We start from the raw sequence: 14,523 nt of genomic DNA on the forward strand, positions 1-14,523 counted from the left end.
TGGATGGCTGAACGTGGCCTGTAGTAAAAAGCATTAAGTGCTCATAGCAGACAAGCATGATGTAGTTACACATCCATTTAGCCCTAATTATTTCAGTAACTAGCACTGCACACTGATGCAGAAAAATGTGTCCCGCTGTTAATAACAGAAAAACACTTTTTACAAGTTTTACTTTGAAAATCATTCTGGACTGTTTGAAACTGTTCCTGCTGGTGAAGAGACGAAAAATAAGCTCATTGTTTCAGTTTATGGTTTCACTCTAATTTATTATTCAGTTTTAAAATGCAATATTAATGTACAACACAAACCAACAAGTGTGATGGCGGAGGGCAGCAGAATATAAATATCATCCTCTGACAGACATGGATGCCTGTGTGAAGGTTTTTCAGCCCCGAGTGAAGCAGCAGAAAAATGAGCAACACGTCTGCCTCTCACTGACAATGAGCTGCTTTAAACAAAGGCTACAAACGTCCCGAGGCGCTGAGGCAGGCTTCTGCTAACTATCACTAAATCCCGATGAGACGTTTTAAAACACTTCTAACCATCATTCACATCATTTTCCCTTTCAGCAGCAGGACTTTTACATAAAGCTTTTATATAATTTACACTGTGAGCAGCTCTTCCTGGAATCATTATTTAATCTTGTGTTATTGTTTATAAGCCACTGTTCATTTGTTTTAACAGCTGAAACTGCGTAAGACGAGAGTTTCATATGTAGCGGTTCTATCGACAGCATCTCACCTCATCTGCACAGACAAACCTCTGTGATGAGAGGACAGAGCTGTCAGGCGATGCTGACAGGCTGCTGCCTAATATAGACGAGGCCAAACAAAAGCACAAGGCCTTACATACTTGAATGGCAGACCCTCTTAAAATAGAGGACTCTGTATCAATATGAAGCTAGATATTCTGGTGCTAACACCCCAGGGAACGTGAGGTCACAGGACTGACGGCACAAACACCACAACCCGAGAACATTGTCTCCCGTTTACTGGCAGTGGGAGCTATACCTATCTGCGACAAATGTTTGGGGAGTTGGCGTCTGCATTCTCTTCAGAGGCCAGGCAGTGCAGACATGCATGTTCACACAGACTCACAGCATACATGAAAACACTGGGATTCAAAAAAGTGGGGCACTTTTCTTGAATTAGATTTTTATTTACACATTTTTCACATGGACCGCTGCAAAGGATCGTCCTGAACCCTCGTCTAACTCCTCTTCTCTAACGACTGCACAAAACCCAGACTGCCTTTCCAGCTCATAAACAGCCCTCTCTGTGGAATTTCCACGAGGAAACATGTGTCCTCGTGTCCTGACCTGGCTCCGTCCGGAGACTTTACGGCACACAGATACGCAGACACTTTGTAGCTGAAAGCCTTGTAAAAAGCACCTCAGGTTGCAGCAGCATCGGCCAGATTTACTTGGAAAGTCACTCTGGGCTGTTTCAAAACGTTACTGCTGGTGAAGAGAGTGAGAAATGAGCTCAGTGATGCTTCGGCACCAATGAAGTGTTTTAGCTGCACTAAGTAGCTCCCAGGTGCCAAAAGCACAACATGTACAGCATCTAAGTGAGGTTTAGCCTCTGGAATGTTACACGAATAAACATCACTGTAATTAAGAAGGTGAAGACATTCTGGTGCGTTGCCCAGGTCTGGTTTGGAGTAAGCTGGTTCCCTGAGAGAGGGGCTTTGGGGCTTGATTACATGCGGGGTAAGATGGACGAGGGGCCAGAGACAGATTGGTGCAGTGATGACAACCGTACTCAACGTGTACCAGACTGAAGGGTGAAGTCGTTCCAGAGCTCGCGTATGGTCATCAGGAAACCAAAGGGAAACTATAGCAGACCTGGAAGGATGTGGATCCACTAGAAAGTGCTAGAACATCTGAGCTATGACATTTAACCCACTACCAATGCAAAAAAGAAAGACGGATTTAAAATGTAAATGCATATTATTGTGATAGGTTCACAGCACAGTAATGTACTTCAGACGTTTGTTCGTCCAACATTTGGACTGTTTTTACGCCCCTATTTTAATCATTAACACAATGGGTGGGTTATATTTTTATACATTTAATATATAGCTAAAGCTGCTGTGTGATTTAACTCATCCTGGCCTGGAACGGACTGTGACCTCTCCAGGATGTCTCCCACCTCCTGCCAAATGACAGCTCAGACAGACTCCAAACCTCCAAACTATGAAACATGCAAGCGGTTAAAAACATGGTTTGCTGTGAGACAACAGTGCTAACCACTGAGTCACTGTGCTGCTGCCTCGTTATACTCTGTTAACATGAAAGTGGCTGTTTTGTTAATTACCTAAAGCACCATCAGTAATGCGGACGCCATCCAGAATGAGGCTGAATGTGCAAGTGCTGCGACAGGTCTGAAGTGAGCGTCAACTTTATGTCAACAACATAAATGTTGTTAAAATGTTGTAGTTGCCGCTTGTAAAGCGATTCTATCACAGTGTTCACAAAGGCTAACATCTCAGTCTACTCAGTCACTGCCGTGTACTGTCTGTGTGTGCTGCAGCTTTTCAGTAACTGCTCTGAAATGTATTAAATTTGGTAGAATAAAAACTGAGTCGTGTAGGTAGGAACAGCCTGCACCGCAGGGGTGGACAGCACAACTTTGCCAACCATTAACATGCTTTTATTCCTTTTATGCATGAATGTAAATCTATCCTCTTCTTTGCATGTTGACTCTCACCACTGTTAAATAACTGGTCACCTGTTAATAAGGGTCCCAAACACAAGTCTGATGGTCTTCTGAATGTTTTCCATGCACAGCCAGCTCCACTGCTCCTTCATCAGTAAACACAGGATGTTCAGAGCTACCTCAGCCAGCGCCATCTCAGATCCAAAGCCGATACCTTTGAAAAAGGAACAAACAAAAGACATAAATGCATAAATACATCCGACCACATTATTACTGTGGTACAGCTAAAGATCACGTCTAGTATATAGTGTTAACCGAGCATGGCATGGAAAGACATACGTGTATAAACATAATACAATCTGTTTTCAGTGACACATTCGACATACAGAACTGTGCAAAAGTTTTGAGCCAGATTCTCATTTAAAGCAATAAAAGTACCGTCAGACTGATGCACCTGGTAATACCATCTGGAAAATGTCTGTTCAGAACCTGGTTCAATTAAATACTATCAGTCATGGACTGGCCTCCCCAGAGTCCAGACCTCTCTGAGAACAGGACAAAAGGTGGCCACCATCCAAAGAAGAGCTTTGAGTGTCCTTCAAGAAGCCTGGAGAGATGTTCCTACTTGTGACTAAGGAGTCACAGGACAGCTTGTAAGAACGTAGGCTGTGCTGAAGAATAAATGTGGGCACACCCAATATTGACTTTCAAGCTCATTAGAATTATACAGAGTCTATTTTTCCTTATATACTGTATTTCCTTTAATGTTTGCTCGTGTTTCACTAAATCACTGCACCCATTTCACATTTTCCCAGCTAAATATAAAGAAATGAGGGCTGGCCCGATACTTTTGTATAACTGATGCAGTGTAGATCTGAAGAGCATACCAATGCTCCTTTTCATACGTTTATCAATAGTGCCCTCATGTGGCTGGGCTCAAACGCTACCATGCCTCAGAAACAGGTTTCTCACTCAGCTTTGCCTCTAAATAATTTGTGCATCAAATTTTAAGTATCAGAGTAAAATCTGATTCAGAAACAACAGAAGCTGACCTAAAGGTCAAACACAGGCCTCAGTACTAAATACTGGTAATGAAAACTACCAAGTACTGGACTCCATACCAGCTGCTGTAACTAACAAAATGTTTGTAATACTGGCAAAACTCAGTGCAGAAAAGCCACGTCAACTACAACAATGATACACATTTACTGACTGTCACCTCTATGAACTCTCAATCAGGAAGACCAGAGTGAAGAATGCCATCTGCAATAATGGAGCCAGTTCTCTGTTAAGGGTCACCTTGACCTTCCATTTGCAATACATGGCAAGCCAGCACATAACAGCATCCATCACTGGCAGCAGAAGACATGAGGTGGAGTGACAACAGGTGGGTTGCAAGGGAGAGGATAACGCATGCACAGCATGACACAGATAAGATTTGTCAAGTGTTTGTGTAGAACAGTATAAACTGAGCCATGAGCTGATGTAGGCTGACACCTTCCACCTTTCAGTGTCCAGTGTTTGGTCCAAACGGTCAGTTCTGTGGCGTTCAAGGAGACGAGGTCTTTGAAGACGCGTTTTGTTTTTGCAGCCCTTCAGTCTCAGATGCCGTCTGATGGTTATGGGGCTGCAGTCGGCACCAGTAACGACCTTGCTGGTGCTGGTGAAATCTTTTGGGTCTCCCACTAAAATGTTTTGTTCCATAACCCTCAGGATCATTTAAGAAATTCAAAATGACTGTCTCACTGCGTCCCACCTCAGCAGCTGCGAGAGACCCTGCTTATGCAGCTCAACAACCCGACCACGTTCACAAAGCGAACGTTGTTTTGCCTTTGCCATCAGAGCATCATGACAGTGTGACTACCTGACAGAAAATGACAGTGAATAAACATTTGTGCACAGATTTGGCCTTTTAAAGGCATGTGGCCCTAAACTTTTGATAAGCTGTAAAACAGCCTGTTTCGGTTTAAGTGTTGTTTTCAGTAAACTCCATGCTCAAAATAATGTTTTGGCTCACTCCCATAAACCTTTGCTCAGGACTGTATATACTACAGCGTGTAGTCACCTGTTCTCTTTTACATTAAGCTGATGTTCAAATAAGCGTCTCTATACTTCATACTATGTATTTACCTGACACTTCTGCACAAGTGGAAAGCAGGTCTCATAATAACGTCTATGATATAGATTAATGTGAAAGTGTAATACTGACATTTTTGAAATAAAAACAACCCCTGTTCACCACGCATGGACAAATGCAGGTAAAAGCTCCATCTGTGTAAAGAAGCAGCTATATGTGAACACAGCCCAGACAAACTGTTGTCTTCTCTGGAGTGAAGCTCATTTAAAATTACTGAAGCAACCTGAAAAAAAGGTTTTGTGAATTTGAAATTCTGTTTGGAAAAAACAGACAAACACTACAGAGGCGAGGGGCCATCCGTCCGCCATCGGCCCTTCATTTAAAAGCCTGTGTCTCTGCCTGCCTACAGCCCAGACCTTTGACCAACTGAGAACATTTGGCATGAAAAAGACAAAAAAAGACGACCAAGGGCTGTTGAGCTGCTAGAATTCTGCATCAGACAAGATGTGAACAATGTTCCCGAAACACAGCAACGACATGTTGCTGCAATCAAATTCAAAATGACCTGGGGGGGTCATTTTCTCAGTTTAAACATGTTTTCTATGTTCTGTTGTGAATAAAATATGGGTTTGCTAATCACTGCATTCTTTTTATTTACATTTTCACAGTTTCCCAATTTTGGGGACTGAAGCAGTAACTAAAATTGAAACAAACCAACAAAATAGAAGCAAATCATGTATGTTAATGTTAAAGTAGGAGTGTGGCAGCTCTTACTGACAGTTGTAGTTGATGGCGGTCTGTTAGGCCTCACCTTGGCTAGCCGCCTAGCTGGTCTGCTATCCTGTTTGATACTTTTTGGAACAATTGTTAATGAAATTTGTGCTTCAGTTTGGATGAAATTCTGTTACTTAGCACTTGTTAGCAGACGTGTGCCTGTCCATCATACTAATACAATATTTAAAGCAGTTTATGATGTACTTCATCCTCTCTTACAGAAACAAGAAGAAACTAGAGTCTGATAGTTTCACACTTCGCTGGCTGACTGTGAAAAAATGATTTATTAAACAGTGAATGTCTCATTACAGTATCAAGCATAAGAAGGGAAGGGCCTCGGTTTTTCCTGTGGTAATTCTTTATAATGAACAATGATGGAGCGCTGCATGCTGCAACAAGTCCTTTGTGATAAGTCTTAAAGGTAGATTAAAAAAAAAAAGTCTTAAAGGTAGATAAGAGTTAATGTTTTGGGTTTGGACTGAATGTCTTAACATTTCTGACACACTTCAGGGAGACGTGGCATCCAACTTTTTATACAAACCTTGCTATGAACAGATCATATTCAAGGACTCAATGAGCCTGAAAACTCAGAGGAAACTGAGTATATCAAGACATCCAAATATACCTGTTTGTCCCAATAAATTATCTTTTATCATTTCTTAGCAGCACAACAACCGTTGATTAAAGATTAACTAGCGACTGACCAACCATCAATGATGGTTATTACAAAGTGTTGCCAGATTAGGAACGCCCAGCCTGGGCAGCAGCCGTGATCTCTGTCACAGATGCCCGTTTTAGACCTAATGTAGTAATAGACTGTAGCTTCCTTTGCTTTGCTGCCTCGCTCTTTGTATCCACAGCAACATGTCAGTTTGCCAAAATATGAACATACGGTCTGATGCATTTGATCAGTGACTGGAATATGGAACAGAACTCCCAGCTGTAATCACAGAGAGATACTGAATGGAAAGTGGTAGTGACTTAATGAGTCAGTGAGCTGGTCAGACACGAAGGAAAACGAAAGCAGACAAGCCAGCGTGAGTCACACACGCACACACAGACGCACAGACGCACGCACGCACGCACACACGCACACAGACACAGACGCACACACGCACGCACGCACACAGACACAGACGCAGACGCACGCACGCAGACATGATGATAGTTGAGATAATGGTGATTCGAGATCCAACACTGGCTTTTAACTTTTCCGTTTAAGTTTATCCATCTTACTGCAGTGACATCAGCCAAAGGCCACATGATGATTTCTCCAGTAATTTAGACAAAAACCATCAAAAACATACAGATTTCAGAACTGCTGGAACTGTGCTGCTGTGTCAGCTGTTGGGTGTGACTGAGGGTGGTGATGGCCAGTTTTATTTTATTCAAAAGTCTTACTGAGTATTTACTTTATTGGTTTAAATTCACACGCAGCACTGAAACATTCATAAACCAATGTGAAGCCAATATTAGCCCGTGTCCTTACCGTGTTCCCGACTCTTCCTGTGATCCAGATGGCCTCCGAATTCTCTTAATCCTGCACAGGTCCCTCTCTCTGTCTCATCCTTCATGGTCTGTTTCTCCTGTTCATTGATAAAGGCTTGCAAATATCCCAGAGACATCCCATTAAACATCTGGAATCACAGAACAGAGTTTTTTTAATAGTTATTTAAACTTTAATCAGCTTGGCACGGTCCTCTATAATACAGTTAAAAAGAAAAGGTTTGCACTTAATAACATTCAGTGAAAGCAAAGCGGCTGGATCCCATTTTCCTTCAGAACTGTCTCAGTTCTTCATGGCACAGATTCAGCAGGTTGACAGAAACATTGCTCAGAGATTGGTCCATGCTGACATGATGGTGTCACATAGTGGTTGCAGCTATTCAATTCAATGTTATTTATACAGCGTCAAATCACAACAACAGTCACCTCATGGCACTTTATACTGTAAGGTGGTCTACCTTACAGTACAATACAATAATACAACAGAGAAAACCCAACAATCATATGACCCCCTATGAGCAAGCACTTTGGCAACAGTGGGAAGGAAAAACTCCCTTTTAACAGGAAGAAACCTCCGGCAGAAACAGGCTGAGGGAGGGCCTTCAGGTGTAAATCTCCTGTTCCTCCACATCCCAAAGGTGCTTTACTGAATGTAAATCTGGAGACTGTGGAGGCCACAGTGAACTCACTGTCGTGTTAAATGACTTTGAGATGATTTGAGCTTTGTGACACATTTTGTATTAGCCTGCTGGGGCCAGCCACAGACGCGCTATCGTCATAAAGGCACAGACAGGGTCAGCTCAGTTGGCAGTAAGAGGCCCAAGGTATGCCTCTCAAAAAAAAAAAAAAAAGCCCACACCATTAAACCACCACGAGCCTGAACTGTCGGTTTGAACTTTGCCCCGACTATCTGAATGCCACAGTAGAAATGTTGTTTTCGGCCTTCTGTTGTGCAGTTTTGGTGAGCCCATATGAATTATGACCTAGCTTCCTTAGCTGACAGGAGTGGCACCCCTTTGGTCTACTGCTGCCATAGGCCATCTGCTTCCAGGCAGAAAGTTGCAAAAAGTTGTCCTTTGGAAAGAAAAGCGACCGGACTTCTTTGAGTTTCTTGGTCTGCTACACAATATTCTCCACATCAGCAAACAGAAGGTCTGCATTTACAAAATATTTACATTCATATTTTAATTCATTGTTAACTTAGTCTGGTTGATTCACTGATAAAGGCACAAAGAAGCTCCATAGTTTGAGCTTTCGCATCATTTAAAAAGCGTGCACCCGAGCTGTGATGGAAGTTGCTTACTGTGCTGGTCTCCTCCATACTGAACAGAACTGGAGGTCTCATGTCTGAGCCATTCATACAGGGAACGTTTTTACTGGAGAACTTCAGACGAGATCTGGAACAAACAAAACACACATCGATAAACATGACTGAAACAACTCAAGCAATTATTGAGCCTGACTTAAAACAAGCCTGATTTTTATTACACAGTAATAACCGTACCGCAATCATCCCCACTACAAAGACAAGTGATGTGTTAAACCAGTAAAGATCCATGCTATTGCACGGGCGTCTCACTCAGCTTTGAAACCATGGAGGGTCACTCAGATCATAACTGTGGCGCCAAACACATTTTGCTTTTCCAAGATCTCCAAGACTCCTCTTGTTCAGGGCTGATCTGTTTGTTTCTCCATTTCTATTGCTGTTATTTCAGTTTTTACACTACACAGGTGGTATACAGTATGACAATGTCTAAGGCAGGACAGGTTGGGAAAGACGTAATAAAAGTACAAATAGAAATGCACAGTGTATCGCTAAATGTTGTATCTGTAAGAAAAACAAACATTCAGCACCTGGAGCACAAAAATTAAAAAATACGTTGAACTTGTGTGATCTAACCCGACTCAAACCGCTGACCTTCTGACTCGTGGACGACCTGCTCAAACTCTTGTGCAGCAGCTACTCCAAAAAACACAAAAGTGAGTCCTCACAGCATTGCTCTTAGCTAGCTCTGATGGTGAGAGGCTCACAAGATAGACGCAGGAGGTGCAGGAAGGAGCGTGCTTCACTGAGATGGTTTAAAAAGCAAGTCAAGAGTAAGAAGAGTGAAAAAAGCCTGCATGTGTTTCTTACCTGGTCTTCTTATCGGCACCTATTTTGCCTCCATCCACCTCAGTCTCATTATCCTCTGTGGGGCTCTGAGGCTCTGAGCGAGGAAACGCCGTCTTCAGGGTGTCGACGATGGCATTCACCACAATCTGCATGAGTAAACACATGTGAGCTGTATTAATTCCATTTATTCAGGTTTATTTATCGAGCGCCAAATCCCAACAGCTGCCACGAGGCATCACAAACTGTGAAACCAGAGCAGGTTATTTCTTCCATATAAACATCAGTGCTCCATCTCAGCGTACTAAGCACAAACACTCATGTGTCACTCACTCGTGCTAGAATGAAATATTCACCTTGTCTATGCGTGACACAATGAAAGGTTTCTTGACAAAGGCGATCCTGGCATCTGTATTGAGAGCGAGAAATTCCTGCATCTCCTCACTGTTGGCTATTTCAGGGATGTCGCACAGTTGCTGAAGAGGTTGAAACAAAAAGAAGCCACCAGAAATGTAGCAGCAGGCCAACAAACAACACGAGTGCACTACAGAAAGGTTTTTCACCAACTTTTAGAAAGGTCTCCAGGAGGCCCTTCCTGGCTTCTATCTTATCACTGTCCATGTTTCCAAACGGCATGTCTGGAAATATTTTCTTTGGACCTTTCACGCCTGGAAAAAGATCGGATGAGTCAGACTGGAACAAACAAACTCTCTAAGGTTCTCAAAGGTCTAATGCAACACTCCTTTCAAATGTCGAGTAAAATATAAAACTTGATGCGTCTTCTGTACCTTTGATGAGTTTCCTCAGTTCTGTTTTTTCTTCCAGTCGTGTCTGCAGATTGAGGAACTCGCTGTAGCGTCTGTTGACTGTGTGATAGGCTACAGACTGAGCAGAAGTTGGATTCTCACAGCCCGTCTGTACGGTTTCTGCATCCTCAAAGCCTGCCTGGATGCTTCCCAGGTTCTCACAAGCCATTGCTGTCTCATACTGTAAACATAAAAAACAAACTGTAAGGCTTCACTGATATCCCAGTGAACGTAAGAATGCACCAGTACAGGCCAAACGTTTGTGATCAGTCAGTGCAGGAAAATATGAAGTTTGTGACCCCTTTTATTTTTTTTTTATTGTTATTTATTTTATCTTCAGTTGTTACAGATGGGACAGACATGGCTGGGGGATAAGAAAGGGAGAAAGAAAGATGAAGGCAAGGAAAAACAGAGGGAAAGAGGGACAGTGAGAAAGGGCACTTAAAAAGAAAAAAAAATCTCCTGGATCACCTTTTGAGAGAGAAAAAAGAAAAAAAAGGGAGAACAAGCAAAAAAAAAGCAACATAATAAACACAGCACCACCACATTAATAGCTAACAGTAAATAACAGTAAATACTAAATACTGAATGCTGTTGTGCAGCACGCAGGACCTACAGCACACAATGTGCTTTGAGGTAGCAGCCAAGAAAGGTGTAGTTTGTGTCTGTGAACACCCGTGTGTACACCTGTGTGCATCAGTGCACTTGTATTCAAAAGGTTTCTCCATGTAACCATCTGCTAGATGGTGTGGGGAGCCATAGCCCCGCCCCCCAGGGCATGAAGCAGGTATGGAGGAGATCCAGTCCCCAGAAACCCAGAGGCCCCAGAGTACGAAAGCCCAAGGAGGACCATCGGAGGGACATCTGTGCCACCCTCCTGGGAAGAGCTGAGGAGAGCCCCAAACGAGGGGTCACCCAGTAGCCACGGAGCAGAGGCCAGAGGGGGTTGCAGTGACGTGCCGTGGGCTCTGCGGGCAGCCAGCTGTGCCAGAGTGAACCGAGCCTTTCGTTAATGAAATGGATGGTTACGCTCATGTAGGGCTGCGTATCTCTGCTCGTCCACAGGTCAGCAGCCACGGCATAATGCACGACACTGCAAACATCCTTCTCTACTTTGGCCCGGCATGCGTCATATAAGCGAGGCAACTCGACTTTACTGAAGTGCTTACGACCGGGCATAACGTACCTCAGATCAAGGACTTTGACGAGGTCATGAAAGCTGTCCTTCTCAACTACATAAACAGCGGCCATGCCTTTATAAATGTAACGCGAGACGGCTCCTGTGATTTGTTTATGGCGCTGGGACGTTTTCTCATACGGCGTGCCTTGTGTGAAAGACTGCTGTATCTTCAGCTGGTATAGTTTTTCTTTTCCCAACTTGCTCCCGTCGTTCCACAACTTGGTTTAGCTCAGATTTTCTGGATTCTTGAGTATTCTTCTTCGTGGGCCTTTTGTAGTTGATAGAAGAGATTTGTTGTGTTGCCATCGGGCGCGGGAATAGTTTTATAGCATTGCTTGCAAATGGGCGTCTTCTGCTCCGTGTTGGTGCTGTTGAACCCAAAATGTAACCAAATCACAGACGTACCCCCTCTTTTCGGTAAAAGTGCTTCTTCTTGTGCTGCCGGTGTAGCTGTCTCTGCCTGGTGCATGTCCGGGCATGAAACTGCAACCTGTCGCACATCCATCGTTTTGACTTACCGTAAAGCATGTCGCAAATCCGGGTGCACGTAAAGCAGCACCATGTTGCAAAACCACAAGATGGAGTTTCTTTGCAAAAAATATCATTTTTTTATACTTTATTTTCTCTTGCTAAAGTTAAGAGTATGTATAGTGAGAACCAACACTAATATATTTGCCACAGGCTATTTAATGATATATTTTATGTAATCATTTATAAAATTAGGTTAGAAACGATAGAAGACAAATAGACGATAGACACTTTTCTATCGTCCACACGATATATATCGTCATATCGCCCAGCACTACTTCGGAGGGCCTAGAATGTTCCCAGAGGGGCGGAGTCTAAGACCCGACCTGACATATAGACACAGACGAACAGGCACCACCCCCATATACACATATACAAATACTCAGCACTCACCCAACGTAAAGACAGACAAATGGACACTGTACACACAATCACACTCCCCAAAAATACTTTATACCCCAGGTCCAGGTACCCTCACCCCCAGAGGGGGAAATTGCACCTAGACCCTGGAGATGTTACCCTTTGTGTTAAGTGTTAATGTGTTAAGGTCTAAAACTAATATTAATTATCTGAAATTAATTTAACTTTTTTATTTCATGTCCACCTGAGAGAACAAAGTTTCCAAATAGACCCCTCACTCAGTCACTGCTAAAGCTCGGCCCCAGCCCTTCTTCTTCTTCGGGTGGCTCATCAGTGCGGGGAATGACAAACTGCATTACTTTGAATACTGTCTAACTGAGTTTTTTTCCTCTTAATAAAGAACATCCTTCTTTTAGAAACTGTGTTTTGTGTTTAGTTGTGTTATCTTTGTCTAATATTTACTTTTGTTTGATGGATTAACCTTGCTAACCAAACGTCTTAGCACTGATGGTGATTTATTTAACGTTTTAGTAAAACTCTAAAAACTTTCTCCCAGTGCAGAACATCAGATATCAGAACGAGTCCTGTTTCTGTGTATTTTAGGGTTTTAAACTCTTAGTTATTAAATAAAACTGAAAGTTAAATATGTTGAAATATTAAAATTACTGCATTTTATCATCATTATATTTGTCAGTGCTAAAAACTGCACAAATGCAGAAAAGCTCATTATCATGGCCAAATGCCTGATAGAGAGGACACTCCTGAAAACAGTGCTGTAGCACTCTCTGGGTGTTTTTCTGTAGGTCATAGATCAGCCCAGTAAACACCAACTGACAACTGCAACGTAGCAAAGTCACATTGTCCTTACTTTGATGGTGTAAAGTGTGTAGGGGTGCGAGCCGGTGCCTCGGTGCTCCTTAGCCGTGATGGTTCCAGTGATGCGGAGGTTCTGGATGATGACGGGTCCCTCGGGGCTGCTGAGGGGCTCAAAACTGAACGTGGGGACAGAGGAACAGCACTGCAATGTACTGACAACACTCAGCTCATTAGGATTCATTACCCCAGTCTGCTCTGCGCCTATAAGAAGGCCTCTGTTGGCGATTATAGAAGGGGAACTGCCTTCTCTCTCCAAGGAATGAATCCTGCTGATACTGGAGTCCCCCTCTGCTGTGCTGAGCGATGGCAGGACACAGCCATTAGTCTGCTCCTCCGATTCTGAACTCAGCAGGAATTTGGTTTGGCCATCCACTGGACTGTGGCAAACATCCTCCAAATCCAACCCGTAGTTGGTCTCAACAGATGTGGCGCAATCTTTCCTACTGTCATCCAGACCCTCATCTTGTCCGATCATGACCAAAGAATCGCTGGAACTGCGTTTAAAATCAGCCAAAGGAGAATCCGGGTCAGAGTCATTTTCCTGGTAAAATGGGTTTGACTTGCTTCCTCTTGTGTAGCGCCTTAAAAAGGGTCGAACAGTTTCATCTTCTTCTGCGCTGTGTTGTGGAAAATCCGCCTCCGCGGAGTCGGGCACATCATAGGCAGCGGGCGTGGGCGTGGCAGTCTCTGTGTGATTAATCTTTTCCGCTCTCTGCGGAGGAACGTCGCTGTTCTTTTGAGGAACATGTGCTGCCTGCGATGCTGGAGCGACCTCTGGGTCATTAGGTGGAGAGGGTAGGAGCGGGGATGAATTTGGTGATTCTGTTGTTTCTGGCGGTTGGCTGACAAATATTTTAAGTATGAGGAGGTTTAACCAGTCAGGGTCCGACAGTTTGGCAACGAGAGGCAGCAGGACATTACAGGTTATCAGCTCTCCAACCACAAACCGTCCAGTGCGCGTTTCCAAGTGAGGTGAAGGCACTAAAACGTGCAGCAGCAAGTCTGCGACTGCTCTCACATAGTTGACTTCCACTGTTGCGCTGGTCACGGCGAGGTGAGGGGTGCTGATGCTGGAATAAGCCTTCCACAGCTGCTCGTTCTCGCTGCTCCCATTAGCTCTCAGAGACACCTGCTGCTCGGTCACCAGCTCCTTGGCTTTCATGTAGTCCTGCAGATGGCAGCCGAACAGATCGAGGACCCTCTGGGTCAGTTCCTGCAGGATTCACACATTTACACGACCCATTAGAGAAATTCTCTGATTCTCTCCATTTTTAATTCTGCATGTTAATTTAGTTTCTTTACAAGCAAAGAAATCTTGTAATAATTCCTGTGAGCGTTGCCGTTAATGGTCAAATATACAGTAACATACACTAATAACGGTGTGACCTCTCGTGCAGCAAATACTACTGATCATCTTGTAAGATGGCACAAGTAAATAGCCTGTTCTGTTTTATGCTGGATTTAAGAAAAATGACCAAAGTGACACTGACAAAGATCGAATAGGCAGAAGACTGGGTTAGAGCATCTCTGTGGTGAATACCATAGACCGGTGCTGAGCTGTTAGTGGATGTGCTGAAATACTTCATATGAGGATTTGAACTACTTGAAGTCTAAATCACAACTGACAGGACCCTGCTGCTAACGTG

General features: G+C 43.6%; 1 protein-coding gene across 1 annotated transcript in view; it reads right to left on the bottom strand.

The window, feature by feature from the left end:
- Positions 1–14,523, bottom strand: part of LOC134640792 (sorting nexin-19-like) — a 50,094-nt gene that overhangs the window by 28,803 nt on the left and 6,768 nt on the right. The window contains exons 4-11 of the mRNA XM_063492719.1: positions 12,870–14,090; positions 9,916–10,114; positions 9,695–9,795; positions 9,484–9,603; positions 9,152–9,276; positions 8,321–8,414; positions 7,001–7,148; positions 2,733–2,874 (exon numbers count right to left, since the gene is read on the bottom strand). Coding sequence (XP_063348789.1) covers positions 2,733–2,874; positions 7,001–7,148; positions 8,321–8,414; positions 9,152–9,276; positions 9,484–9,603; positions 9,695–9,795; positions 9,916–10,114; positions 12,870–14,090 — 2,150 coding nt within the window. The remainder of the gene's footprint in view (positions 1–2,732; positions 2,875–7,000; positions 7,149–8,320; positions 8,415–9,151; positions 9,277–9,483; positions 9,604–9,694; positions 9,796–9,915; positions 10,115–12,869; positions 14,091–14,523) is intronic.

Source organism: Pelmatolapia mariae, linkage group LG14 (assembly GCF_036321145.2).
Source record: "Pelmatolapia mariae isolate MD_Pm_ZW linkage group LG14, Pm_UMD_F_2, whole genome shotgun sequence".
Classification (NCBI taxonomy): Eukaryota; Metazoa; Chordata; class Actinopteri; order Cichliformes; family Cichlidae; genus Pelmatolapia; species Pelmatolapia mariae.